This window comes from Rhinoderma darwinii, chromosome 3 (genome assembly GCF_050947455.1).
Source record: "Rhinoderma darwinii isolate aRhiDar2 chromosome 3, aRhiDar2.hap1, whole genome shotgun sequence".
In the NCBI taxonomy this organism is placed as follows: domain Eukaryota; kingdom Metazoa; phylum Chordata; class Amphibia; order Anura; family Rhinodermatidae; genus Rhinoderma; species Rhinoderma darwinii.
In genome coordinates, this window is record NC_134689.1 from 208,608,375 (window position 1) to 208,634,761 (window position 26,387).

Sequence of the window (26,387 nt, forward strand, 5' to 3'; positions counted from 1 at the left end):
TATGTGGGCGCAAACTGCTGTTTGGGCACACTGCAGGGCTCAGAAGGGAGGGACGCCATTTTGCTTTTGGAGCGTGGATTTTGCTTTGGTAATAGTTCTGTTTGGTATTTCAGTTTATAATTTGGGGGTACATGTAATCTGTGCGGGGTACATCGGCATAATAAGAGGGTATAATAATGCGGTAAATAAATAATAATTCATAGATGTGTGGCCGGTGTCGCACTGATAAATGGTGCCCGATCTTATCCGATTTTGGAACACTGCACATTTTGCATCGCCATATTCTGAGAGCCAGAACTTCTTTATTTTTTCACCACCGGAGCTGCGTGAGGGCTTATTTGTTGCGGGACAATCTGTAGATTTCATTGGTACCATTTTGGGGTACATGCTGTGTTTTTTTTTTTTTTTTTTTTATCACTTTTTATTTCATTTTGTTGCAAGCCGGGTAACCAAAAACAAGCAATTCTGACAATGTTTTTTAGCGCCGTTCACCATGTGCTATAAATTAATGTTTTACTTTATTTTGCGGGACGGTATGATTACGGCGATACCATATGTATATAGGTTTTTTTATGTTTTGCAGCGTTTGCGCAATAAAATAACTTTTTTATAAAATAATGTTATTTTCTGTCACCATATTCTGAGAGCCGTAACTTTTTTTTATTTTTTAGTCAAAGCTGTGTAAGGGCTTGTTTTTTGCGGGACTGGTTATAGTTTTTATCGGTTCTATTTTCGGGTACATGCGACTTTTTGATCACTTTTTATTCTCTATTTTGGGAGGGGTGGTGACCAAAAAAATAGCGATTCTGGTGTCGTTTTTTGTTTTCATTTCTTGATTTTTTTATTTATTTTTGGGGTGTTCATCGTGCGGGAAAAAACTTTACCGTTTTGGTCGTTACGAACGCGGCGATACCAAATATGTGTACTTTTTGTAGCGTGTTCATTTTTTTTTCCTATAATGAAAGTCTTATTATAGGAAAAAAAACATTTTTTGTTTATATAACTTAAAGAGGCTCGGTCACCAGATTTTGCAACCCCTATCTGCTATTGCAGCAGATCGGCGCTGCAATGTAGATTACAGTAACGTTTTTATTTTTTAAAAACGAGCATTTTTGGCCAAGTTATGACCATTTTTGTATTTATGCAAATGAGGCTTGCAAAAGTCCAAGTGGGCGTGTTTAAAGTAAAAGTCCAAGTGGGCGTGTATTATGTGCGTACATCGGGGCGTTTTTACTACTTTTACTAGCTGGGCGTTCTGACGAGAAGTATCATCCACTTCTCTTCAGAACGCCCAGCTTCTGGCAGTGCAGACACAGCCGTGTTCTCGAGCGATCACGCTGTGACGTCACTCACTTCCTGCCCCAGGTCCTGCATCGACTTACCTGCAAACGCCGATGCTGCTGCAGAATCAACTGTAGCCTCTGGTGCCGATGTGTCCTCGCTCGTCCGACACGATGCAGGACCTGGGGCAGGAAGTGAGTGACGTCACAGCGTGATCTCTCGAGAACACGGCTGTGTCTGCACTGCCAGAAGCTGGGCGTTCTGGAGAGAAGTGGATGATACTTCTCGTCAGAACGCCCAGCTAGTAAAAGAAGTAAAAACGCCCCGATGTACGCACATAATACACGCCCACTTGGACTTTTACTTTAAACACGCCCACTTGGACTTTTGCAAGCCTCATTTGCATAAATACAAAAATGGTCATAACTTGGCCAAAATGCTCGTTTTTTAAAAATAAAAACGTTACTGTAATCTACATTGCAGCGCCTATCTGCTGCAATAGGAGGTAGGGGTTGCAAAATCTGGTGACAGAGCCTCTTTAACTTTTATTTTTACACCTACTTTTAAAAATCAATAAAAGGCGTTCAGTGTCCTGTTTCAGGGAAGATAAATCTGAGTAAATGGCTTTTCCCAGACATATTCTTATCAACTTCAAAAATTTACTATTCACTAATACCTTTTGGCGTTATCTCGCCAATCGTGTTCATTTCATATAACCTAAAAAAAGCCACTGTATGAGAATACTTGCAGTAGTGTATTGGCAGTCATTCCCCTGTGTGACTTTGCTATCATTGTCTGTAGTTGTTGGATGGCAGTTTCTGTAAATTATTCATAGATTAATGTTGAAGCTGACGCAGAAGAAATTAACCATGCAGGGATTTTGTAAAGGACGTACAAACCTGAAACTGTCAATCGGCTAGGGCGAATTATTCCTAGCCACATCAAAGTGTGCATCGAAGTTGTGCATGCAACTTTGTCATTGTTTTTTCTTGTCACAAAATCAATAGCTGGTGGGGCAATGAACAGCATTTCATCTCATGATTCAATGAGCAACAGCAAATATTTTTATTTCAAAATGGTTTCCTTAGGCCCCCTGTCACGAGCGTGCCCGTAATCACTGTCTGTGAATATGGACAAAGCCGGCCGCGTACAGCCACCCGCATTTACGGGCCGTGCTCCCATATAAAGTATGGCAGCACGGTCTGTAAAAAAACAAAAGATAGGACATGTCCTATCTTTTGCGGGGCCTTTCTGCGGCACTGACCCCTTCCTGTAAATATACGGAAAGGTGTCCTTTGGCAATAGAAGTGAATGGGTCCGTAATTATGGATGAATTCTACGGTCGTGTGCATGGGGACTCCACTAATAATGGTAGGAAATTGTCCAATATTCTAATGTTTTAGCCAAAGCACCTCCATATTCTACTGCTGATTTATATCCACAGACCGTCTTGCCAATAGGTAAAAAGGGATCACTCGGAATAATTCAAACACTTCTGCGACTGAAAATCAGTCCAGAACAAGTGTTTGGGACAGTCGCAAAAAGCCTAGTGGCTAATAAAGATCTTACCTGGTGGTAAATTTGATGTATGAATACAACCTGAAATGTACCCACATAGGCTGACCACTATTCTTCCAAATAAATAAAAATACAATCTAACATGGTACAACCTATTGGGCAAAGCTGTCGCACTAGTGCATTTATTACAGGGGAGACTGACCATGGCGGCCACCTCCCCTTTGAGAGTTGGGGCTGGTACTGGCCTATACCTATTATCAAAAATCTATTTCTAAACAGATTATGGTTTGTTGCCTTTGGTGACCATCTCTCTCATTGTGATAGTGGGTTTCTGGTGTAAAGCCAATTATGGCAGTTTCTAGAAAAATCTGATGTTGAAACCACGGTCGTGTGAATTACCCCATTAAAAATAAATGTTGTGTGACGGCTGCGGTTTTAACGGCCGTCACACGGATGAGTTTCCTGCTCGTCTGATTGAGCCCTTAGAAGTGAATGTGGCCTAAGGCCGGATTTGCACATAGCATAAATATTCTACTGGTGAACCGGTCTACTAAGCCACAAAGAAATCTGCTTGTGTTACAAAGGATTTTGGCGCGATACAGCTGCAGATTTCACACACTTCAATAAATGAAAGCTACAGTAAAAATCGAATTTCCGCAGCGTCCAAACTGTAAAAATTCAGCAGCAGATTTTTAAAGTACTATGTAATTGAATGGGGATTGTTAAAACTATTCACTTGCATTGTTCTGCACTTAGTAGCGAAATTTTGGTGCAAATTTGCCAACAAATGTGGTGCACATGGCTATTAGGCCTCATACACACAGATTTGGTCTATATTTTGTATCCGTATTTGTAAGCCAAAACCAGGTTCCTAAACACAGAGTACAGTATAATGAAACGATTTACGCCAGGTCCAAACAGGGCGGATACTTTCCGCAGCTGATTTTGCTGTGGGACTGTGGCAAATCCTCGGAAAAATGTTACATGCGGATTTTGTCATGGATTTCACACTATGCATGGCAAAGTTTGAAATTAGCGGTGAAAATCTGCTGCATTTCCGCAACAGAATGAGAATGCTGCAAATGCTACATGGGTTATCCTGTTTTTTAAAATTGATGACCTATTCTTAGGATAGGCCATCAACACTAGATCGGCTCTCGGCACCCTCACCGTTAAGCTGTTTACAAGCTCTTTGTTTTCATGGTTCTCGTTCGTACTTGCACACGCAGTTACATTCGTAGCAGCCATGCAAGATATTGCACCACTGCCCCATTCGCTTGAACGAGTGCCGCAGCCTCTTCAAACGGACGGCTGATGGAGGGAGTGTTGAGAGTCGGGACCCGTAGCCGATCTAACATTAATGGCCTTTCCTAAGGGTGAACCATCAATATTTTTAAAAACTTGTATTGTATTGTCCCATAAATTGCTGTGGTCCCAAATCTGCCGCATTTGGAGCCGGCCTTTTATACTTCTCTTTTTATTCATCCACTGCTGCTTTTGGCCTCAAAATACTGATCAAATCTGCAATGTATGCATGAGGCCTAACTGGTGCATGTTTCTAATAAATGGCTTTTAACACTTGAAAAATGAAATGTTGTAAAGCTAATTATGTCTCCTTAAATTCTTCTTCCTTAAGATCTACAAAAAGCACTGCAGGAGTGGGGTGCATGCTAACACTTGAGGTGGCCGTAAGCGGCAGTCGCATGACGTACTTTGTGACTCATAGCCTCCCTGACTTGCTCATACTCGTACTTCTAGAAGAAATTACGAGCTTTATCAGAAAGTGTCCAATCCCTTTTAATCCTCAAAGTTGTTGAAGACATATGAATACAATAAATATTTAAGCATTTGCGAGATCACTAACTTTATATGTGGATTCAAATGGTAAAAATAAGTATTGTACTTCTGAGGGCATAGCCTAATAATACATTAGGGAATTTCTCATAATGTCGCCGTCGCCCCCCCCCCCCCTCTAATATTTCTAAATCAGGAGTTTGCTGCTACAGATTTACAGCTGCAAACAGTGTGAAAATAAAATGTAATGTTTGAGCTTAGTTTCAGGTTTATTACATTAAAATGTATGGTGGTTTCATATCATTGATGACAATCTTTCTCATTGTGATCACAAGGGCCCCTTTACACCGACCAATTATCGGGCAAACGAGCATTCACAGAACGCTGGTTCCCGGTCATTGCTCTGTGTAAACAGGACAACGATCAGGCCGTGAATGAGCAAACGCTCGTTCATCGGCTGACCGTATCGTTTATAGCCTAAAATATTATCGTTGGCTGCAGCACATCTCCTGTATAAACAGGGAGACGTGCTGCCAACATTATGATAATACATGGGGACGAGTGCTCATTGCTTGGCTCCTTGTGAAAGGAGCAAATGAGTGCCGATCAACGAGCAGTCTCCTTGATTGGCGCTAGTTTACACGGCCAAATTGGGCCAGTGTAAAAAAAAACTCGAAATATTGTTCCTGATCCTATTACTGCTATCTTAGGAAAATTTTATAACATAGTCATAGGGAAGATAGATTTACCGTTGAACCTACAGTCATTGACCTATGTACTTCTAGTTAGATAACCGGTCAGGTACAATGGTATTATTACAGGCCGAGAGAACAGGGATCTCATGTGCGTTACTGGTTGTATAAAAGAACAGCCCATACACGGCACGTCAAGACCATTTGAATAATTAGACCACGTAACAGGTATGCGGTGGATGAACAAAGCGGGCAGAGAGTGACATCACCAGTCATGTGCCCCACGGTAGCATCGGGAAACGGGGCCAATTTGGAAACTAAGGACATCACAAATGTACTCACATTCCTAAGTTAAAAGCATTTACCATACCAGTTTTAACTTGGAAAACCACTTTAAGTGTGGACTTGAAACTTCGACGGTATCTCCATTTTCATTATCAACTGCAAACCCCCCCCCCCTCATACGTGCAGATCTTGACAGTATAACATATTATTTTTTTTTTTAGCTATGGATGGTGTAAAAACATTCACTTCTGTGTAGGTTTGTATAGTGTTTAAAGGGGTTTTCCACTTTCCACCGGATAGGTCATCAGTATATGATCGGTGCATGTCCGACACCCGGACCCTGCATCGATCCGCCGCTCCGGCTGCCTTTGCGCACCGGATGTTTGGAATGGTATGCAGTAGTTGGAGCCGGAAGCAGATGGCTCCAACCAGTGCATAGCAGCAGTTTGGCAGAACTGCAGCTCTGCTCCTATTTACTTGAATAGGAGCAGTGCTGCAGCTCGGCCACTGTTCTTTGACCGAAGCCATCTTCTTCCGGCAATATCATCCGGAGCCCGGAGGCAGCCAGGGTGTCGGATCAGTGCGGAGTCCGTGTTTCAGACACTCACCGATCGTATACTGATGACCTATCCAGACCTACATCAGAACGTGGAAAACCTCTTTAACAGTCAGTTATGTCAGACTTAGGCCTTATTCACACGAACGTGTGTGTTTTGCGTGCATTGCACTTCCGTGTGTTAGCTGCGTGATTTTCACACATATGCCATGCTTATGACACGTGGTTTTGAAGTTTAGAAAAATAAATGAAGGAAGTGCTTTTTTTTCCCCTTCATTTCTTTATCTACTGTTGTTCGAATCACGCGCGTCACAAGGAAGTGCTTTAGTGTGCTGTGCACGATTTTCACGCACCCATATGTGAGTTTGTTAAAATCGGTGCAATGTGCGTGTCTGCTCGACCTACAAATGTAAGGGTAAGGCCACACATTGCATCGTTGACGCGGTTTTGTTGCATCTGAAAACCGCATGCAGTCAACTGCGCATGTTTTTGTCTCTGTAATGCTGCAGTACTGTTGCGTTTTTAAAGGAAATAATTGATGGACGTAGTTTTCACCCGTGTTGAAGTTTGTTAGGGGCTTCCTGTATATAGTTCATTACAATGCATTGCAGAACTGTTAGCAAAAACACAAGCAGTTCAGCAACCACATTGGCAGCGCGGTCATTAACTGCATGCGGTCGGACATTATGAAGATGCGGTCAACCGCACAAAAAACACATTGTAATATAATAGCAGCAGTCTGTCCATAACAAACATTTCACCATTGACCTCTATTGAAAAATTACTTGCTGCAGTTTAAAAACGCAACCTAAACTCACCGTGACTGCAGAATACGAATTTAATCAATTTCTTTAATCACCCGTGTTCTTCAGACACGGGAAAACAAACTGGCACCCAGAAAACACTCCTCCCCAACATGTACATCGGACAGGTACTTAAAGAGGCTCTGTCACCACATTATAAGTGCATTATCTCCTACATAAGGAGATCGGCGCTATAATGTAGGTGACAGTAATGCTTTTTATTTAATAATACGATCTGTTTTCACCATTTTATTAGCGATTTTAGATTTATGCTAATGAGTTGCTTAATGCCCAAGTGGGCGTGTTTTTACTTTAGACCAAGTGGGCGTTGTACAGAGGAGTGTGTGACGCTGACCAATCAGCATCATGCACTCCTCTCCATTCATTTAGTCAGTGCATAGGGATCCTTTTAGATCGCTATGTTCTGTCTTATACTAACACATTAGTAATACTGAAGTGTTTAGACATTCCACGGGATGTCTATTCACAATCTATGCACTTTGTTACTGTTTTTGTGGTAGTTACAGCAGAACAAAGCGTAATCTCGCTGTAACCTGTCATTTACCGCGTAATCTCGCGAGATTACGCTTCCTCTGCTGTAACTACCAAAGACAGAGTAACGAAGTGCAGAGATTGTGAATAGACATCCCGTGGAATGTCTATTCACTGTCTAAACACTTCAGTATTGTTAATGTGTTCGTATAAGACAGCACATAAGGATCTAAAAGGATCCCTATGCGCTGACAATCAATGGAGAGGAGTGAATGATGCTGATTGGTCAGCGTCATGCACTCCTCTGTACAACGCCCACTTGGTCTAAAGTAAAAACACGCCCACTTGGGCATTAAGCAACTCATTAGCATTAATCGAAAATTGCTAAAAGTGGTAAACAGATGTTTTTTTTAAAATAAAAAGCATTACTGTCACCTACATTATAAGTGCCCTATCTCCTACATAAGGAGATGGGCGCTATAATGTGGTGACAGAGCCTCTTTAAAGGGAATGTGCCATCAGAAAATGACATTGTTTAAATCAAGTATTTATGTTCGCCATATTTTTGTAAGATTTTTGGTGTCTTTTTTTTTTTGTTTTTTTTTTTCCTATGTCCCTAAATCTTGCTGTTTTCACTCTGGTCACTTAGCATCATAATAGATTGACACTTCTTGTTCTGTATAGATTACTTCATCAGCAGCATCTCATTTTAATTACAGACAGAATTACAATGAAAGGTAACACCTATAGGTTTTATTCACACCATGTATTTGTTGAAGATATTTGAGCCGAAGTCAGAAGTGGTTTCAAAAGGAATGGGAAATCTAAAAAATGAACTTCTCCTTCCTCCTGTGTCCACTTCTGTCTTTGGCAAATAAAAATATATATTCCATTACACGACCTAAAATTATGAAACACTCCACAATCATGTAATCATTGATGGTGTCGTATGCAAAATAATTGGTGGGCACCACCTATTAAATTATATCACTGTGGTGAGGCGTGCAAACTAACAATGGCCAGAAAAACTATACGACAATAGAAAACTCAAAAGAAAAAGGTGGTCATTGTATAAGAAGGGACTTAACCTCTCATAATGTCATATAATCAAAGATATTTATAACAAAGACTCAACAGTTTAAAAACACACAATTCTGGGTCCATCATAAGAGGAAACCTCCCAATAGGCATCCCAGTGAATCCTACCAGAAACTGGTAGTGCATGTCAGGCATTTTAGTTTCATTAAAACTTAAGAACCACAGGTTGAAAAACACTACAAAGTACTTTACAGTATACTTCTCGATTTACAGCATTGGTTACCCCTCTTCTCAGTCCCCATCATGGCTACCCTCTTCTGAGTCCACAGGATGATGCCTCCAGCATAACTCCCCTATCTATTTCTTTACAATTCAACACAAGGAAATTCATTCTGTAGCAACCAGCAGAGCCCCCTATTATACCCGGTTAGGGTCATCGACCATGTGAAAGTTGCCCACAGAATGGGTGTTCCAAGTTCCCACTATACTCTGTATCAAAGGATACCGTCTACACCTCCGCAGGTCACCGCAGGAGCTACCCACTGACAGCAGCGACCTGCTACCCTCCTCAGTACCACTCCCACCTGGCTGCTACCTTACAAGGTAATAGACTTGCCGATATAACACTATCTGGCAGTTTCCGGATTAGTATTTAATAGTGCCTTTGTTAGTCAGAGCACTTTAAAAGGTGCTTGCCTGCCGTGTTCTATGCAAGACAGGTACAAGTGTAATTTAACAGGTGATGAACACAAACTCTGTTATCTGGTTACCAACACAATCTTTGCAAAGGCCAATCTCTGAAGATGCAACAGATCGGCAAAGGGTTGAAGTTCTTAGGATTGTTTGACTATAAATAGTAGGTCTGGTTCACTTATGGTAGGACTCACACTTTCCTATATACTACCACAGATAGAAAGAAATGTTGCTGGTTTAACTCACAGCCTCTTCTCACTCAACCAGGCCCCTCCGATGGTGAGACCCTCTCGCTGCTTTGCAGCTCTCTTCTTTCCTCTGTTAGGCCTTGCTTGGCAGCTCTCTTCTTTCCTCTGTTAGGCCTTGCTTGGCAGCTCTCTTCTGTCCTCTGGGAGGCCTTGCTTGCAGCTCTCTTCTTTCCTCTGTTAGGCCTTGCTTGGCAGCTCTCCTTTCCTCTCGGAGGCCTTGCTCGGCCGCTCCGTTCCGTCCCCTGGGAGGCCCTGCTCGGCCGCTCCGTCCTCTGGGAGGCCCTGCTCGGCCGCTCCGCTCCGTCCTCTGGGAGGCCCTGCTCGGCCGCTCCGCTCCGTCCTCTGGGAGGCCCTGCTCGGCCGCTCCGCTCCGTCCTCTGGGAGGCCCTGCTCGGCCGCTCCGCTCCGTCCTCTGGGAGGCCCTGCTCGGCCGCTCCGCTCCGTCCTCTGGGAGGCCCTGCTCGGCCGCTCCGCTCCGTCCTCTGGGAGGCCCTGCTCGGCCGCTCCGCTCCGTCCTCTGGGAGGCCCTGCTCGGCCGCTCCGCTCCGTCCACTGGGAGGCCCTGCTCGGCCGCTTCGTTCCGTCCTCTGGGAGGCCTTGATTTTCCATGCTGAAATCACTTTCCGGAAACACAGAAGCCTGGAGAAGGGTCAAGTCAGCGACGCATGTAGTCTTTTTACAAAGTGGGTTTAAAGAGGCTCTGTCACCACATAAGTGCCCTATCTCCAACATAATGTGATCGGCGCTGTAATGTAGATTACAGCAGTGTTTTTTTTATTTAGAAAAACAATCCATTTGGACAGATTTGACCTGTTTTAGCTTTATGCTAATGACTTTCTTATTCGACAACTGGGCGTGTTTTACTTATTGACCAAGTGTGCGTTGTGGAGAGAAGTGTATGACGCTGACCAATCAGTGCCATACACTTTTCTCCATTCATGTAATCGGCACATAGCAATCCTGCGTTGTTCACTATGGGCAGTCACTTACTCACACATCAATGTTACTGAAGTGCCTTGAGAGTTAATAGATGCGATGTCTATTCATCACTGCCGACACTTCGGTAACATTTGTGTGGGACTTAATGACAGCAAACGTGATCTCGCGAGATCATGCTGTAAATCACGCTTGCTGTCATTAACTCCCACACTAACGTTACCGAAGTGTCGGGATTGTGAATAGACATCGCGTCCTGGCTGGAGGTGATGCCTATTCACTCTCAAGACACTTCAGTAACGTTAATGTGTGAGGATGTGACTGCACATAGTGAACAACGCAGGATCACTATATGCTGAGTAAATGAATGGAGAGAAGTGTATGACGCTGATTGATCACTGATTGGTCAGCGTTATACACTTCTCTTCACAACGCCCAGTTGGTAAAAAGTAAAACACGCCCAGTTGTCTATTAAGAAAGTCATTCGCATAAATCTAATATAGGTTATAACTCCGTCAAAATTGATTGTTTTTCTAAATAAAAACCACTTATCTACATTACAGCGCCGATCACATTATGTAGAAGATAGGGCACTTCTAATGTGGTGACAGTCTCATTAAGCAAAAACTTTTGGAGGAGGGGGGCTCACTTTATGTATAATATATACACAATCGAAGAAAGGAACTGCAGCACTCCAGATAATCCAAAGAAGTGTATTTGATTTATTCACCAAGCATAAAAACACTTGCAACGTTTCAACCCATAGATGGGTCTTTATCAAGCATGCTGTGGCTGTGCTGCTGTTTTCCTGAATATGTATGTGTATAATATTTTATAGCTAATATAAGTAAGCATTTATCTCTACTGCATGTTCTGCTGCTTTACCACTCGCTGATCGTTTGGTTCAGAAGTTCTATTGTTCGGCTTAGATGTATTCTTCTTTAGAATAGTCCAGAATGTACTGGTGGTGTCTTGCTTGCTGAGCTCAGCTGTGACATTTTCTTTTTAAATGTTCTTTTCTTTCCTTTTTCACTTCTTTGACTCTGTGCATGCTACCATCTCAATAGCTATATGCACTACCATTTATTGCTCAGAGAGCAGGGATACGGTTCTGGGGAGGGGGGGAGGGCACACATGCAAAGTTAAAAGTTCACATCTGAAGGAGAGCTGTTTTACCTGCTGACCAGATCTTAAAGGCTTTGTACACCTTTTCAAATAGTGTGTGGCTTTTATTTTATTTTTTTCCAAATAAAAAGGTATCTGTTTGGTGCAACTTTCTAAATACTTTTTATTAAAAATTATTTTAACTTTTTGAGATACAGGTGCTTTATATCCTGTATACAGAGCAGCTGTATCTAGCGCTGAGACCTGTATCCGTCACTAACTGGTTTAGTGACAGTGGGTCCTGCGAGTCTGACACGCAGGATCCACCTGTAAGTTCATAACGAAGATGTAATAGATAACTGGTGGATATTTAATGCAAACATAAATTATGCCTGGGGAGGAGGAGGGAGCAGGTGAGTGATCACAGTATTGAAGCTTGAAGAACATAGGGTGCTCCGCTGGATACTGATCAGCACCGGCAGCGGGTTCATTAGAATTGTGGGCTGGGGACAGAGCGCAGGGCTTCTGAATGTAGGAGAACATTAGAAGAACTGACAATTACAGGTGGAGCTTGCTGAGAGGGTGGACAGCTAAAAAATGCCTGATACAAGTTCTATTATAGTTGTTACTCTAAACACACATCTAAAAAATAAAGCTTCCAGCTGATTCTTTAAAACAACACTCCATATTCTTCTATAATACACGATCCAGTGTGGCTAAATTATAAGGTTTGTGTCCTCCGGTAGTAGGTGAGACCTTAGACCTGCACCACATCTTGTTTCAAAGACTCATTTTTATCCTCCCACTGAATATTTCCAAACCACCTCCACATTGGCCTTGCTAGCTACATAGACTATAAAACTAGTTTGCAAAAAAAAATAAAAAATCAGCTTCTACACGAAAAGTTTTTCTCTTGAAAATGCACATAACAGGAGCGGTATACAGCAGAAATCTATATGTTGTGTTATTGGTGGCAGATTGGACATGTATACTTACTCATCAATATCCCATCTTAGATTACAAAAGCTAATCGAAGCAGATGATAAGGATGAAGAATGTTTAATCTCCACTAACCAATACCCAAAAGAGACGCTACGGAAACGTCAGAACTCGATTCGCAGCTCCAGAAGTAGTGACTCTTCTCGTTCTTCAAGAAAGAGCTTCAGACTGGATGTCCGATTAGAGGAGGACGTCACCAAGTCCATCAAGGGAAACAATGGCAGATTTATCAACCCCTGGCCTACATGGAAGGCCCCTGCCTTTAGAAATATTGTAAAATGGGCTGTAACTGAGAAAAATAACAGCAATGTACCAAGTTCAAAAGAGGTATTTCCTATGCAAATGTGTTTTTGTTTGTGTGTGTGTGTGTGTGTGTGTGTGTACACTGATGTGTTGTGATTTATGTATACTTTACACCTACATAAAAAAAAAAAAAAGCTGGTCTAACGTTCATCTATCACTTCCATCTGTAGCGCTTTATAGTGGTTCTTTAAGGCAAACTTTTTGATGTCCAACTTTGCAACTACTTCTTTTTTTTTTTTTTTATTAAATAAATCTAAAATTTAAAATAAGGAAGCAATTTTACAGATAGGCTTGTTACAAATTATCCTCCAGTTCCTTAATGGTTACAGACTACAAATCCAATCTGTGTAGTCCAATCCTGCAGTCATACTTAATTTTGCTAATATACATTCAGAAAGCTAACAATAAATAGGAGACAGACAGAATTCAATATAAGGGTATGTTCACACGCAGTGTTTTCAGACGGAATTCGGGCATTTTACACCTCGAATTATGCCTGAAAAAACGTCTCCATTACGCCTACAAACATCTGGCCATTGCTTTCAATGGGATTTACAATGTTCTGTTCCCACGAGGCTTAATTTTACGCGTCGCTGTCAAAATACGGCGCGTAAAAAGCCACCCGCGAAAAAGTGCATGTCCCTTCTTGGGACTTTTTGGAGGCGTTTTTCATTGACTCCATTGAAAAACAGCTCCAAAAACGGCCGTAAAATACACCGTGAAAAATGCGAGTTGCTACAAAAACGTCTGAAAATCAGGAGCTGTTTTCGCCTGAAAACAGCTCCGTATTTTCAGACGTTTTTGGTCGCTGCGTGTGCACATACCCTAACTGTAGAACCCAACATCGGGTTTGTAGTATGCAGCCATGGAGACACATAGGTTTGTATAGGTGCTGCAGACGCAAAACGGTTGGATAGTTTTAGTCAAGACTGCAAAATGGCTTAATTTTTCTTTTATGTGCGTATCCGGAGGAATACAAAAAAATGGCGGCATTGTTGTACATACCATATAAACTATCTGAATAATGTAACAATTTTTCCTCAGATATTTATTTCGCTTACAGTTGGATACAGGTGAAAACATGGAGACTACGGCCGTGTGCAAATTCACGGTATCCAACAGAACGGCCGTGACACACACGCGTAACATTGTTCATTTACATATTACCATTGACAAAAGATTACTAGCACCCATAGGTGGGCCAGAGATTAACCGCTGAAGAACATGTCCCCTAATTTCTCACAGCTGAGTTTATTACGTTTTTATCTAGTCTAGGCAATCCTATGTGAGCTGAACAGCCTGGACTCCAGGCTAATACATTTTACCTACACTGATACATTGCAGCAAACTATCAGGATAGGAGAGAGATTTGTGCTGCTGATGTATTTGGCTGACAGAGGATTGTCTTGACTGGAAACCATTGTAGGAAACTCGGCAGTGAAAAGAATTCGATCTATAAGAACTAAACACGCCAGTATATTAGACTGCTGTGTTGTACAATAAAGCTTTATTTACATAAAACCATATTCACTATATAATGCCAGTATTGTCATGTACGGAGAAATTCTATTCTGCTTCGGTCTATCGTTTTAGTCAACCCTTAGGCTGCCTATCTCCAAGGAGGGACAAAGAATTGAGCCTGTTGAAGTCCAATATGCCATTGGCACGGCCGTGATTTTCGGGGTGTCACCCACGGGCCGCCCGCAAATCGCGGGCAGTGCACAAGGCCGCGTGCATTCATTTCTATGAGCCTGGACCGCAGAACACGGCCATAATAAGACTTGTCCATTCTTTCTGCGGTCCAGGCTCCTGGGCCATGCACAGACTGTGGCAACCACGGTCGTGTGCATGGGCCCATAGAAATTAATGGGGCCGCAATTCTCCCGTGGATTTTCGGGGGAATTGCGGCTGCAAAAGCACGTTCGTGTGCATGGGGCCTTACCCTTAACTTATGCCATTGAGGGACTGTCCGGCTGCTCCCATAAACATTAGGGCAATCATTGGTCAATCCTGCCAAAATTGTTAGGTTCTGACTATTTTATGGCCAGCTTTAGCAATCTGAATAGAATATCTTTAAAGATGGCAAAACTATTTTCTTCTATACTAATAATTTAGCTATTCCACATGACTACTGAATAATGTTGTTTACCTTGTATTATTCTATAAGATTCAATTATCTCAAAGGCTTATACATAAATCTAAGCATAGAGATGATATAAAGAAAATATCTGGTAAAATGACCGCATTACAAGGGTTGTCCAGGGTTAGAAAAACGTGGCTGTCCCACAACTGTCCACAGGTTGTGTGGTAATGCAGCTCCCCCATTCACTTCAGTGGAGCTGAGCTGCAATACCAGATGCAACCCATGGACAGGTGAGGTGCTGTTTCTGGAAGAAAGCAGCCATGTTTTTATCATTCTGGACAACCCCTTAAAAGAAAATGTAGTAACGATCGCTCGTCCCTAAGCATTGCTGCTTCTGAAAGGTGCAAACGAGCGGTCTCCTTGATCGGCGCTCATTTACACGGACCCTTAGCACTGACAGCACTAGGCAGGTGAAGCAGGAATTTCTTGTTGGGGTGCGTTCACATATATTAGTTTCATCAGCATTCGTTTTTTTTGTCAAGTGATTGCAACTGATGCAGAAATGAATCAGTTGCCATCAGGCTTCTTCACAATTTTTACTACAAAACCATCAGTTTCCATAGGTTGTCGTTAGTTGCCAGTTTTTACCACCGTGGTCCACAAAAAATTTAGTTTAGGGTCTGAATATCTGCCAATTTTATCAGTGGTGCATAGTTTGTGATAGATACGTGTTATGTACTTGTCATTTCACAAAACTTCTGACATGATCCTGGCATGTCGGGGTCCTCTTTCTCCGTTGCCGATGCTCTGGCAGCGGATGCCGCTCCAGGAGTAGCCGATCAGGTGAGGTGCTGTTTCTGGAAGAATGCAGCCGTATATGGACAGTGACATCAGGGGTTCTAGGAGCGGAATCTCCGGCCACAGCGTTTCCGACGCTACAGTGGCGCTATCTACAGGGAGGGCAGGGGTGGCACTAAATTCTGGTCCTGCTCTCCAGCCAGAGCGTCGGCAATGCTCTGGCCGGGGATTCTCACGCCGGATGCTGCCAGAATGTGGATGCAGCAGCACCTGGCGTTCATCCGGCTAACCGTGAGTTAAGACAGGATTGGGAGCCGGACCCAAAAACGCTGCAGGTAGCGTTTTTTGATCCGGCTCCTGCACAGGTCCAGCGCTATAAATTGTGTCCCATGTGCTAGAACAGATCCCATAGAAAGCTATGGGATCCGTTCTAGCATCAGTTTCCCTCAGGCTTTTCTGCAACATTCCGGAGGGAAACTTGAAGTGACAACTGACGTATGTGAACGGCCCCCTTAGAAAAGAGAGAGAGAAAAAAAAAAAAAAGCATGCTTACGCTATAGAAAGTTCACTTAAATTCTGCTGTACTTTATGCAGTTCTTTAACCCCTTAACGACCGCTGCATTTTCACTGCGCTGTGACATAAGCCCGGCACGGGTGTCCTGTGCCGGCTAAACTGGGTGTCGGGCGGGCTAAAGAAAGCTGGGCACCTGCTCTAACGTGCAGGATCGATTTCAACCTCTATCTCAACCGTTTAACCCCTTATATGCGGCGCTCAATAGCGAGCGCCACATCCAAGTGGTTTTAGAGGGAGTGTGCTCCCCCTCACCCCACCGGCACCCTGCAATTGCAATCACAGGGGGCCGGTGGTGTCTATGGCAGCCGGGGGCCTAACAAAGGCCCCCAGGTCTGCCTGTAGTGGATGCCTGCTAAGCCATGCCTGAGGCATGACCTAGCAGGTGCCTGTCAGTTTTACGCTGACAGGCAATAATACACTCCAATACAGAAGTATTACAGTGTATTATAAAAGCTATCAGAAGATCGCATAGTGAAGTCTCCTAGTGGGACTAAAAATAAAGTTATCAAAAAGTTTAATAAAGTGAATAATAAATAAATAAAAATCCCAAATAAAAAAAATGAAAAACCCACTTTTTCCCTTATAAAATACTTTTAATATGAAAAACAAAAAATATTAAAACATTACACAGTTTATCGCCGCGTACGTAACGGCCCCACCTATAAAGCTATCATGTTATTTAACCCGCTCGGTGAACGCCGTAAAAAATAAAATAAAAAACAGGATAAAACAGAAAACTGCAATTCTGCCAGCTTTCCAAAAAATTTGATAAAGTAATCAAAAAGTCACATGTACTCCAATATGGTACCGATAAAAACTAGAAATCGTCCCGCAAAAAACAAGCCCTCATACCGCTGCATCGGCGGAAAAATAACAAAATTACGGCTCTTAAAACATGGCTACACAAAAACAAATAATTTTGAAAAAAAATGTTTACTGTGTAAAAGTAGTAAAACATACAAAATCTATATAAATTTGGTATCTTTGCAATCGTAATGACCCGCTGAATAAAGTGATTATGTTATTTACACCACACAGTAAACGGTGTAAGTCTAAGACTCAAAGAATATATATACATGCACGCACCACACACCTGCACATATATAGTTATTTATTTTAGCAGAGTGCTGTAAATTTGCCATTTTGCAACATTTTCAATGTTTAAATATGTAATAATCTTTCTCTCTTTCTTCTTAGGAACTTGACCGAGAACTACCTATTATTGAACCTTATTTTGTGCAGCACCCTGAGCTTGCTAGCAAGACAAAGAATGGGATAAGGATCACTTGGTTGGGGCATTCGTCTGTCATGGTAGAGATGGATGATTTGATATTTCTTACTGATCCCATCTTCAGTCAGAGGGCTTCTCCATTTGGCTTTGCAGGTCCCAAACGGTTTCGGGGGCCACCATGCACTATAGAGCAACTTCCCAAAATCGATGCTGTTGTGATAAGCCACAACCACTATGATCACCTGGATTACAACACTGTATGGGCCCTGAATGCCCGGTTTGGCACTGAGTTGAGATGGTTTGTTCCTTTGGGTCTCCTGACCTGGATGCAGAGTTGTGGCTGTGAAAATGTGATTGAACTGGACTGGTGGGAACAAAATTGTGTTCCTGGACATGATGAGGTGACCTTTGTTTTTACCCCATGTCAACATTGGTGTAAAAGGACACCATTCGATGATAACAAAGTTCTCTGGGGTAGTTGGTCTGTTCTTGGGCCCTCAAATAGGTTTTATTTTGCAGGAGATACTGGTTATTGTGCTGCATTTGAACAGATTGGAAAAAGATTTGGTCCTTTTGACGTAGCCGCAATTCCTATTGGAGCCTATGAACCGAGGTATGGAGTGTGATACGAAAGCCATGTTTCTAAATATACCTGATACTTAATACGGACATGACCTATGCCGGCCGGCGGGCGAGGGCTGGAAATGATTCTTACACACACTTACACACTTTCAGGCTTTCTCATGTTTTACTATAGACTTTAAAGTGTAACTAAACTCTCATAAAACTGTCGCTGTGTTTCTGATGCACTTTCCCTAGAAAGCCAAGCAAGTGGTGTACGGGTGCAATAGTCCATACCCTGCTCGGCTTCCTCAGGAAACGCTCTTCCGAGTGCTTCTGTCGCATCGTTTTAGCGATTAGTGGGGGGGGGGGGGTCTCAGTACTCAGACCAGCACTGATCCAAACGTCTAACGTGTCACTATGATATGTCAAAAGGAGGTTTCAAAGTGTTAGGCCTCACTGAGGCAGCTGTAATGTGGCCACATTTTAGTGTCCGTATTACGGCAACAAATCCCGGGCATACTGTAAGTCTAGTGGCCTGATGATGTAATAGCATCATAGATCCTTATAATGCTGTTAGTTTGGATCTTTTAGACCTGCGGTCGGGCTGGAACTTGCAACTGTAGTATGGACTTTAAAGAGCGGCCTCATTTCGGCCATCTGAATGAGGCTTTTATGAGAGATTTACCACATTTAGACAACTGTCATTTAGTGCTAAATGCCTGCCTGCCGAGCTTCTGTCAGGAGTAGCCACGCATACTGTATCCGTTCTAGATCTCTTAACCGTACCTCCCGCAAGTTAATGAAATGGATTTGAAGTGTAATAAGTTTCTGCCACTGTAAACCAGTATTTCTATAGATCCTGTCCCTTCAACATTTAGCTGCCCCTGTAATTGATGGTCATCCTTTTTCTGGGGTCTTAGTTAAAACATACACCTTTTTGATAAAGGAGGCTCAATGAGCCATTTTTTTATTTCTTTTTTTAAATCCGAAAATCCCTTTGCAATGTGTAGATAATCTTTCTTTCGGTGTTCCCCTTCTCCACTTGTGCCACTGAGAAGATCTTTAGAGATCTCCCTAACACATAGGAGTCCAAGGGAAGGCAAATGTATCTGAAAACCATCTGGAGGGGAGATCATACTTTACCAGTTTTGTCGATAAACCAAAAAAGCTATACTTGTAAATTAACAATTCGGACAATAATGTTCGGACATAAATTAAGGTAGAGGATGCATCTGAATGTAGTCCGTTTTTTGTTTTTTTTTTGTTTACCCTTTTAGGTGGTTTATGAAATACCAGCACATCGACCCAGAAGAAGCCGTGAGAATCCATGCTGACGTTCGTGCCAAGAAATCTGTTGGGATTCACTGGGGAACATTTGCTTTAGCAAATGAGGTTTGTCCTAGCCTATCGTTTTGAATTCTGAATACATTAGTCATACAAAACCACCGGGTTTATATATATTTTTCATAGCACCGTTCAATGCCCGTGCAGTATGAACATAGGAATGTCCCTGACAACCCACACTGATGTCACAAAGGTAATCTCCATCATCACCTTAAAGAGGAGGCAAAAATACTTCCTACATGGGTCACGTCTGCTCTTTGCTGCAGCAGACGCGGCTGTCTTGCTGCAGTGGGTCGTATGGATCATTTTATTGGGTTCAGCACTCCATGTGACCCACTGCCCACTTAGCCCCTAACTGTGACCTCACAGCATGTTCTGTGGCCTTAAAAGTTTGATCCTTTCATAGATGTTGAAAACACCCTGCGATACAGGATCTTCCTAAGGCCCCATGCACACGGCAGTATTTTTCAGCAGTAATTACGGAGAGTAAATACTGACTAATTACTCACCCATTTATTTCTATTGGCCACGGACACCATTCAGTATTTTTACGGATGGGTGTCCGTTTAAAAAAAAAATCATAGAACCTGTCCTATTGTCAGTAATTACGGCACGGACTCTCCCATAGAAGCCTATGGAAGCTTCCGTAAATACGGACGGCTACTAATGTGCATCCGTAAACCGTCTGTATTTACGGAAGTATTGCTAGGCAACATGTTGATGACATCATTGGCAACCTCCCTCTTTTTGTACAGATCCGTATATACGGATAAAATACGGATTCCTACTGATCCGTATTGTCAGACAGTATTTCGGGATAGATGAAAATACTGTCGTGTGCATGGGGTCTAATGTGTTAAGATGACCTCTCCATCAGTGGTGCCTAAAATATATCCTCCTTAGTCACTGTAATGGAAAATACCGGCCTCCAATGGTAATGCACACTGCGACGTGTTTACATCCATGAAAGGAGCACGTTCTTTTAGCTTTAAAAACCCTATGGACGATCTGGTGATTTCATTAACTGTAAGCTGCGCAAATTATTTATTCAATATAAAGCAATGACTGTCCCCGGCGTCCACAGCATTATTACACTCACAATAGAGCATTAAAGGGGATGCACCTCTGCTTTCAGGTGACAAGCTGTCTGGCAGCTGCAGGTCCTGGTGATCCATTTATAAACCGGTCCCCTTTGTGGCATCACCACCCACCAAGCCCTCACCTGTGACATCGCCACGTGAACTGGTGCCCAACCCCAACAATGACGTCATTAACATTGACTTCTCCAAGGCAGTGATGATTCCTGTGACACAATGCCTGCAGCATCATTACCCACTGTGGAGCTATATGCTGCAGAAACAACCACATTTAGATGTATTTCAGTGGCACAAGTTTCTGACACATCTATGGCAGATTTGTGTTAATACCCTAATCACACATGCCATTTTTGGCATAGTTTTTTTTTCTACTTTTAGGTAAACACAGGCGTGGACTCAAAAACCGAATCAAAACTGTGTGTGGGATCTAGCCTATGGGTTTATGTACATAAGTAGTTGTTTTTTTGGTTTTTTTCGTAGCGTTTTCAGAATCACTGCAAAACCCATGGCAGTTTTTACAAAAAACGACTCCTGTAAACGCACTATAATACAGACGTTTCAATAAAGTGCACGAAGGTGTTTTGTTTTTTTAGTAGTGGATCCCACACAACATGTACCGTTTATTTACTGCTTATCCTTGAGCTTGAAATGTCCTGTCAACCATCTACAACCATGGTTAAGCTGTAGTGTACATGGGTTTCCCTACAGTGATTTATTAGAAAAAGCAGTTGTTTACGAGTGGATTTGCACGTGGCCGTTTTTTCTTTTTTTTGCAGCGGTTTCTGCGAGTGAACACCGGTCCATTCATCTGAAGGTGGTTGTTTTTGTAGCAAGCACATGGATTTCTGCAAGTTCCATTCAGGTACATTTCTGCAACAAAATCTGCCACATGTGAATCCATCCCTGGGTCCTTGCACACGCTGCAGATTTTGTGGTTGCTGCAGAAACGACCCTATTGAGATGAATGGCACCGAGTTTTCAGTTGCAAAAATTTTTGGAACAAAATCTGCAGCGTGTCTAGGGGCATGTTCCCACAGGCAGGAAATGCTGCAGATTTTCCGTAACGGAAAATCTGCAGCAGAATGTCAAAGCCGCAGGTAAATCAGTCCCACAAATCTGCAGCAAATAATGCGTTAATGCAATATAGCTGCGGAAATCGATGATAATTTTATACAGCAGATTTAGTGTGAAACATTGATTATAGCAAAGTTTATGTGCACTCTGTACAAACAAACAAAAATCTACTTGCGTTTAGTGCGGAAATTATGCTCCCGATTCAAGTCTACAGCCCAAACCAGCTAAATCTCGGCTCACAATACGCAGCTTAAATTGACATACTGCGGATTTAAATGCCGCACCACAAAACACTTTCCGCTCCGCTTTTCTACAGCGTGTGGGTGAGATTTGCAGAAATCTCATCCACTTTTCTGTAACTGCTGCGGAATTTCCTCACACTATTCCATAGCTGAAATTCCGCAGTGAATCCTGCCTAGGGAAACACTTCTCCTTAGGGACTATAGAGCTTTTTTTTTTTTCTATCATTCAAAAGTATACGTGATATATGCAGACAATCATTTAATACATTTTTGTCTTCCCCCTGTAGCACTACCTGGACCCACCAATAAAACTGAAGGAAGCCCTTGAGCGTTACGGCCTTACCTCAGAAGACTTCTTGGTCATGAACCATGGAGAATCCAGACTCCTTAATACGTACAATGATGATCCATCTGAGGGATAAATGAGTTTATATGCATTCTGATTGAAATGCAGTGTTTTCTATCTTGAGAACAGTTATTTTTTTCCCGATACTTTTCTCAATGACCTACACCCAAGTGTATTTAAACGCTTACTAGGAATCTATACAGTTAAAAATTGATTTACTTGAATAATAACAAAATAATTTGATTACTTAACCACAATGTGGAAGTCTTCCAAACGATTTTAATTTGGGCTTGCACAATAGCTGCATACATATTGCTTTCAAGCTGATACCTTTTTAATAATTGTGCCTTTTCTAGAACATGGTGAAAGAAAACAGAAGATGTCTCTACTGTTTATAGGTTAGAATTAATCGCCTGTGCTCACATTCAGCATGAAGATTGTTAAAGAGGCTCTGTCACCAGATTTTGCAACCCCTATCTGCTATTGCAGCAGATCGGCGCTGCAATGTAGATTACAGTAACGTTTTTATTTTTAAAAAACGAGCATTTTTGGCCAAGTTATGACCATTTTTGTATTTATGCAAATGAGGCTTGCAAAAGTACAACTGGGCGTGTTGAAAAGTAAAAGTCCAAGTGTGCGTGTATTATGTGCGTACATCGGGGCGTGTTTGCTACTTTTACTAGCTGGGCGTTCTGATGAGAAGTATCATCCACTTCTCTTCACAACGCCCAGCTTCTGGCAGTGCAGACACAGCGTGTTCTCGAGAGATCACGCTGTGACGTCACTCACAGGTCCTGCATCGTGTCAGACGAGCGAGGACACATCGGCACCAGAGGCTACAGATGATTCTGCAGCAGCATCGGCGTTTGCAGGTAAGTCGATGTAGCTACTTACCTACAAATGCTGATGCTGCTGCAGAATCAACTGTAGCCTCTGGTGCCGACACGATGCAGGACCTGTGAGTGACGTCACAGATCTGCACTGCCAGAAGCTGGGCGTTGTGAAGAGAAGTGGATGATACTTCTCATCAGAACGCCCAGCTAGTAAAAGTAGTAAACACGCCCCGATGTACGCACATAATACACGCCCAGTTGTACTTTTACTTTTCAACACGCCCAGTTGTACTTTTGCAAGCCTCATTTGCATAAATACGAAAATGGTCATAACTTGGCCAAAAATGCTTGTTTTTTTAAAATAAAAACGTTACTGTAATCTACATTGCAGCGCCTATCTGCTGCAATAGCAGATAGGGGTTGCAAAATCTGGTGACAGAGCCTCTTTAAGCTGTACTGTATTTCTTTACTGCAGTGCAGCTAAATGTTCTGGCAGATCTCATACCAGTTACCGTATTTTTCGGACTATTAGACGCACTTTTTGTCTTAAACTGAGCTGTAATCTTCTGGTGCATCTAATAGTCCTAATGCAGGCAGCTGCCAGTGTATGAAGAAGCAGGAGACAGAGCTCTGATTCAAATGTCCTTGCAGTGTAATGTTATGGAAGCAGCATGTCCGGTGCTGTGTGAAAAGAATCTGTGTAATCTGGTCACTGAACAGTCACATTTTAGGGCCTGTTCACATCACCGTTCGCATTCCATTCCGGGCTTCCATCGGAGGTTTCCGTCGGGTGAAGCCCGCAACGGAAAGTGAAAGTGGAACCACAGCTTCCGTTTTAGTCACCAATTGATATCAATGGTGACGGAAACATCGCTAATGGTTTCAGTTCGTCACCATTCTGGCAGACTTCCATTTTTCCAACGGAATCAATAGCGCAGTCGACTGCTATTGATTCCATCGTTAAAACGGAAACCTGCCGGAATGGTGACGAACGGAAACCATTAGCGATGTTTCCGTCACCATTGATATCAATGGTGACTGAAACGGAAGCTGTGGTTTACTTTCCGTTGCGGGGTTCACCCGATGGAAACCTCCGACGGAACCCCGGAACGGAAAGCGAACGGTGATGTGAACAGGCACATCTGTAAAATGTGACTACACAAACACAGATCAGTAAATCTACGTAGGTACTGATCTGCAAGGACCTTCTAGCCCCCCCCCCCCCCCCCATTCTGAACTAGAAGCATCTACTCTGGAGTAGACCTGAGCAGATTCATCACCATTAACCCCTGCCTATGGACACCTTTGATGTCTGGTGAGATCAGGAGAGGGTGGGGGTACTGTAGCTGCCAATATATTCTATCATGTGGCTGGCATTGTATGGTACTGTATCTACCATATCGCCTGAATATTACCTATAGGCAATGTTCAGCAGAAAAAAATACTTTCTCTTTTGTTATACGCTTAAAATTATGGGTGTGTTTTTATGGTCCAGTGCGTCCTCTAGTCTGAAAAATACAGTATTTTCATCCAATACTTGGTATCTTCGCTAGAGCTCAGTGCAGCTCTAATTTAAGTAGCAGAAGGGGACTCTGAGTAAGGCCCCATGCACACGACTGTATTTTTCATCCGTACGTACGGACCCATTAATTTATATTGGCCACTGACACCTTTCCGTTTCTTTACGGATGAGTGATCGGCACGGGCGCTTCCATAAATACGGATGGCTACGAATGTGCATCTGTAAACCATCCGTATTTACGCAAGCGTTGGTATGCAACACGTTGGTGACATTATTTGCAGCCTCCCTCCCTCCCTTTTTTTTGTTTTTTGTTTTTTTTAGGGATCTGTATAAAACAGATAAAATACGGATGCATTACGGACACCATTCCGTATATACCGATAGAATACAGATTAGGGGATACTGTTGAATAAAGGCGTCAGGTTCTGATAACTAATGTACAATTAACAAAAGATGTCTCACAGGTATGGTAATTTGGCTAGGTGTCACCCACACAGTGGTGTCAAGACACCTCCAAGAACATCACTAGAGAATAGCGAAACTCCAAAATTACATTAGAAACATGAGAAAAAGGAGTCATGAGCCAAAAGTACAAAGAAAATATATATATGATTTTATTATTACACATATAACTAATGTAATAGCGAGGCAAAAGGAGGAGTCAGATTTGGGAATGTGATAGGTGTGTTTTCAGGACACACACCAAACTGGAAGTTGGGAATTAATCTGATTGCCTGGGGTAGTGCATTCCAGAGGACTGGTACAGGACGAGAAAAGTCTTGGAGACGGTAGTTGGAGGTTCAAATTGTGGGACATGTTAATCTTAGGCAGTTGGCAGAACATAGAGCGCTGGCAGGGTGGTAGACAGAGATGTAAGGCGGTGCAGCACTGTGGAGAGCTTTGTGGGTGAGAGTAAGGCTATGTTCACATGCTTAGCAAAAAACGTCTGAAAATACAGAGCTGTTTTCAAGGGAAACAGCTCCTGATTTTCATCCGCTTTTTAAGCAAACTCGCGTTTTTCGTGGCTTTTTTTATGGCTGTTTTTTGGAGCGGTTTTTCTATAGTCTATGAAAAACGGCTCAAGAAGTGACATGCACTTTTTCGCGGGCGTTTTTTTTACGAGGCCGTTTTTCAAAACGGCAGTGTAAAAAAAAAACAACCCGTCGGAACAGAACGGTGTATTTCCCATTGCAATCAATGGGCAGATGTTTGGAGGCGTTCTGCTTCGGATTTTACGTCCCGAAAAATGGCTGAAAATAAGATGTGTAAACATACTCTTATAAGTTTATATTGTATTTTAATGGGAATGGGCAACCAGTGCAGTGACTGGCAGATGGTAGAGGCGTTCGTGTAGCGGTTAGTCAGAAAGATGAGCCTGGCTGCTGCATTCAGGATAGTTTAGTGAGGGAAGCCAATTAGTAATGAGTTACAGTAGTCCAGACAAGAATGAAAAAGCAACAATAAGGGTATGTGCACACACACTAATTACGTCCGTAAGTGACGGACGTATTTCGGCCGCAAGTCCCGGACCGAACACAGTGCAGGGAGCCGGGCTCCTAGCATCATACTTAAACTGTCCCATACTGAAAACATTATTACAGTACGGGACAGTTGTCCTGCAGCGAGGCAGGGACTCCTAGCGTCGTACATAAGTATGATGCTAGGAGCCCGGCTCCCTGCCGTGTGTTCGGTCCGGGACTTGCGGCCGAAATACGTCCGTCAATTACGGACGTAATTAGTGTGTGTGCACATACCCTAAGGCCTCATGCACACGACCGTAGCCCGACCGTAGCCGTGTGCACGCCCGTGATTTTCGTGTCGGCCGGCTGCGGACTGTCAGCGGACTGTCAGCCGCAAGCCGCCCGCACATGCACATGGCCGGGCCATTGTTTTCAATGAGCCCGGACCGCAACTCCGGACCATAATAGGACATGTCC

General features: G+C 42.8%; 1 protein-coding gene across 1 annotated transcript in view; it reads left to right on the forward strand.

Annotated features, from left to right (window-relative positions):
• Positions 1–22,562, forward strand: part of NAPEPLD (N-acyl phosphatidylethanolamine phospholipase D) — a 39,165-nt gene extending 16,603 nt beyond the window's left edge. Inside the window, exons 2-5 of the mRNA XM_075857320.1 lie at positions 12,457–12,766; positions 17,395–18,041; positions 19,270–19,384; positions 22,037–22,562. Of these exons, the coding sequence (XP_075713435.1) occupies positions 12,457–12,766; positions 17,395–18,041; positions 19,270–19,384; positions 22,037–22,171 (1,207 nt within the window). The 3' untranslated portion in view covers positions 22,172–22,562. The remainder of the gene's footprint in view (positions 1–12,456; positions 12,767–17,394; positions 18,042–19,269; positions 19,385–22,036) is intronic.
• The last annotated feature ends 3,825 nt before the right edge of the window (positions 22,563–26,387 follow it).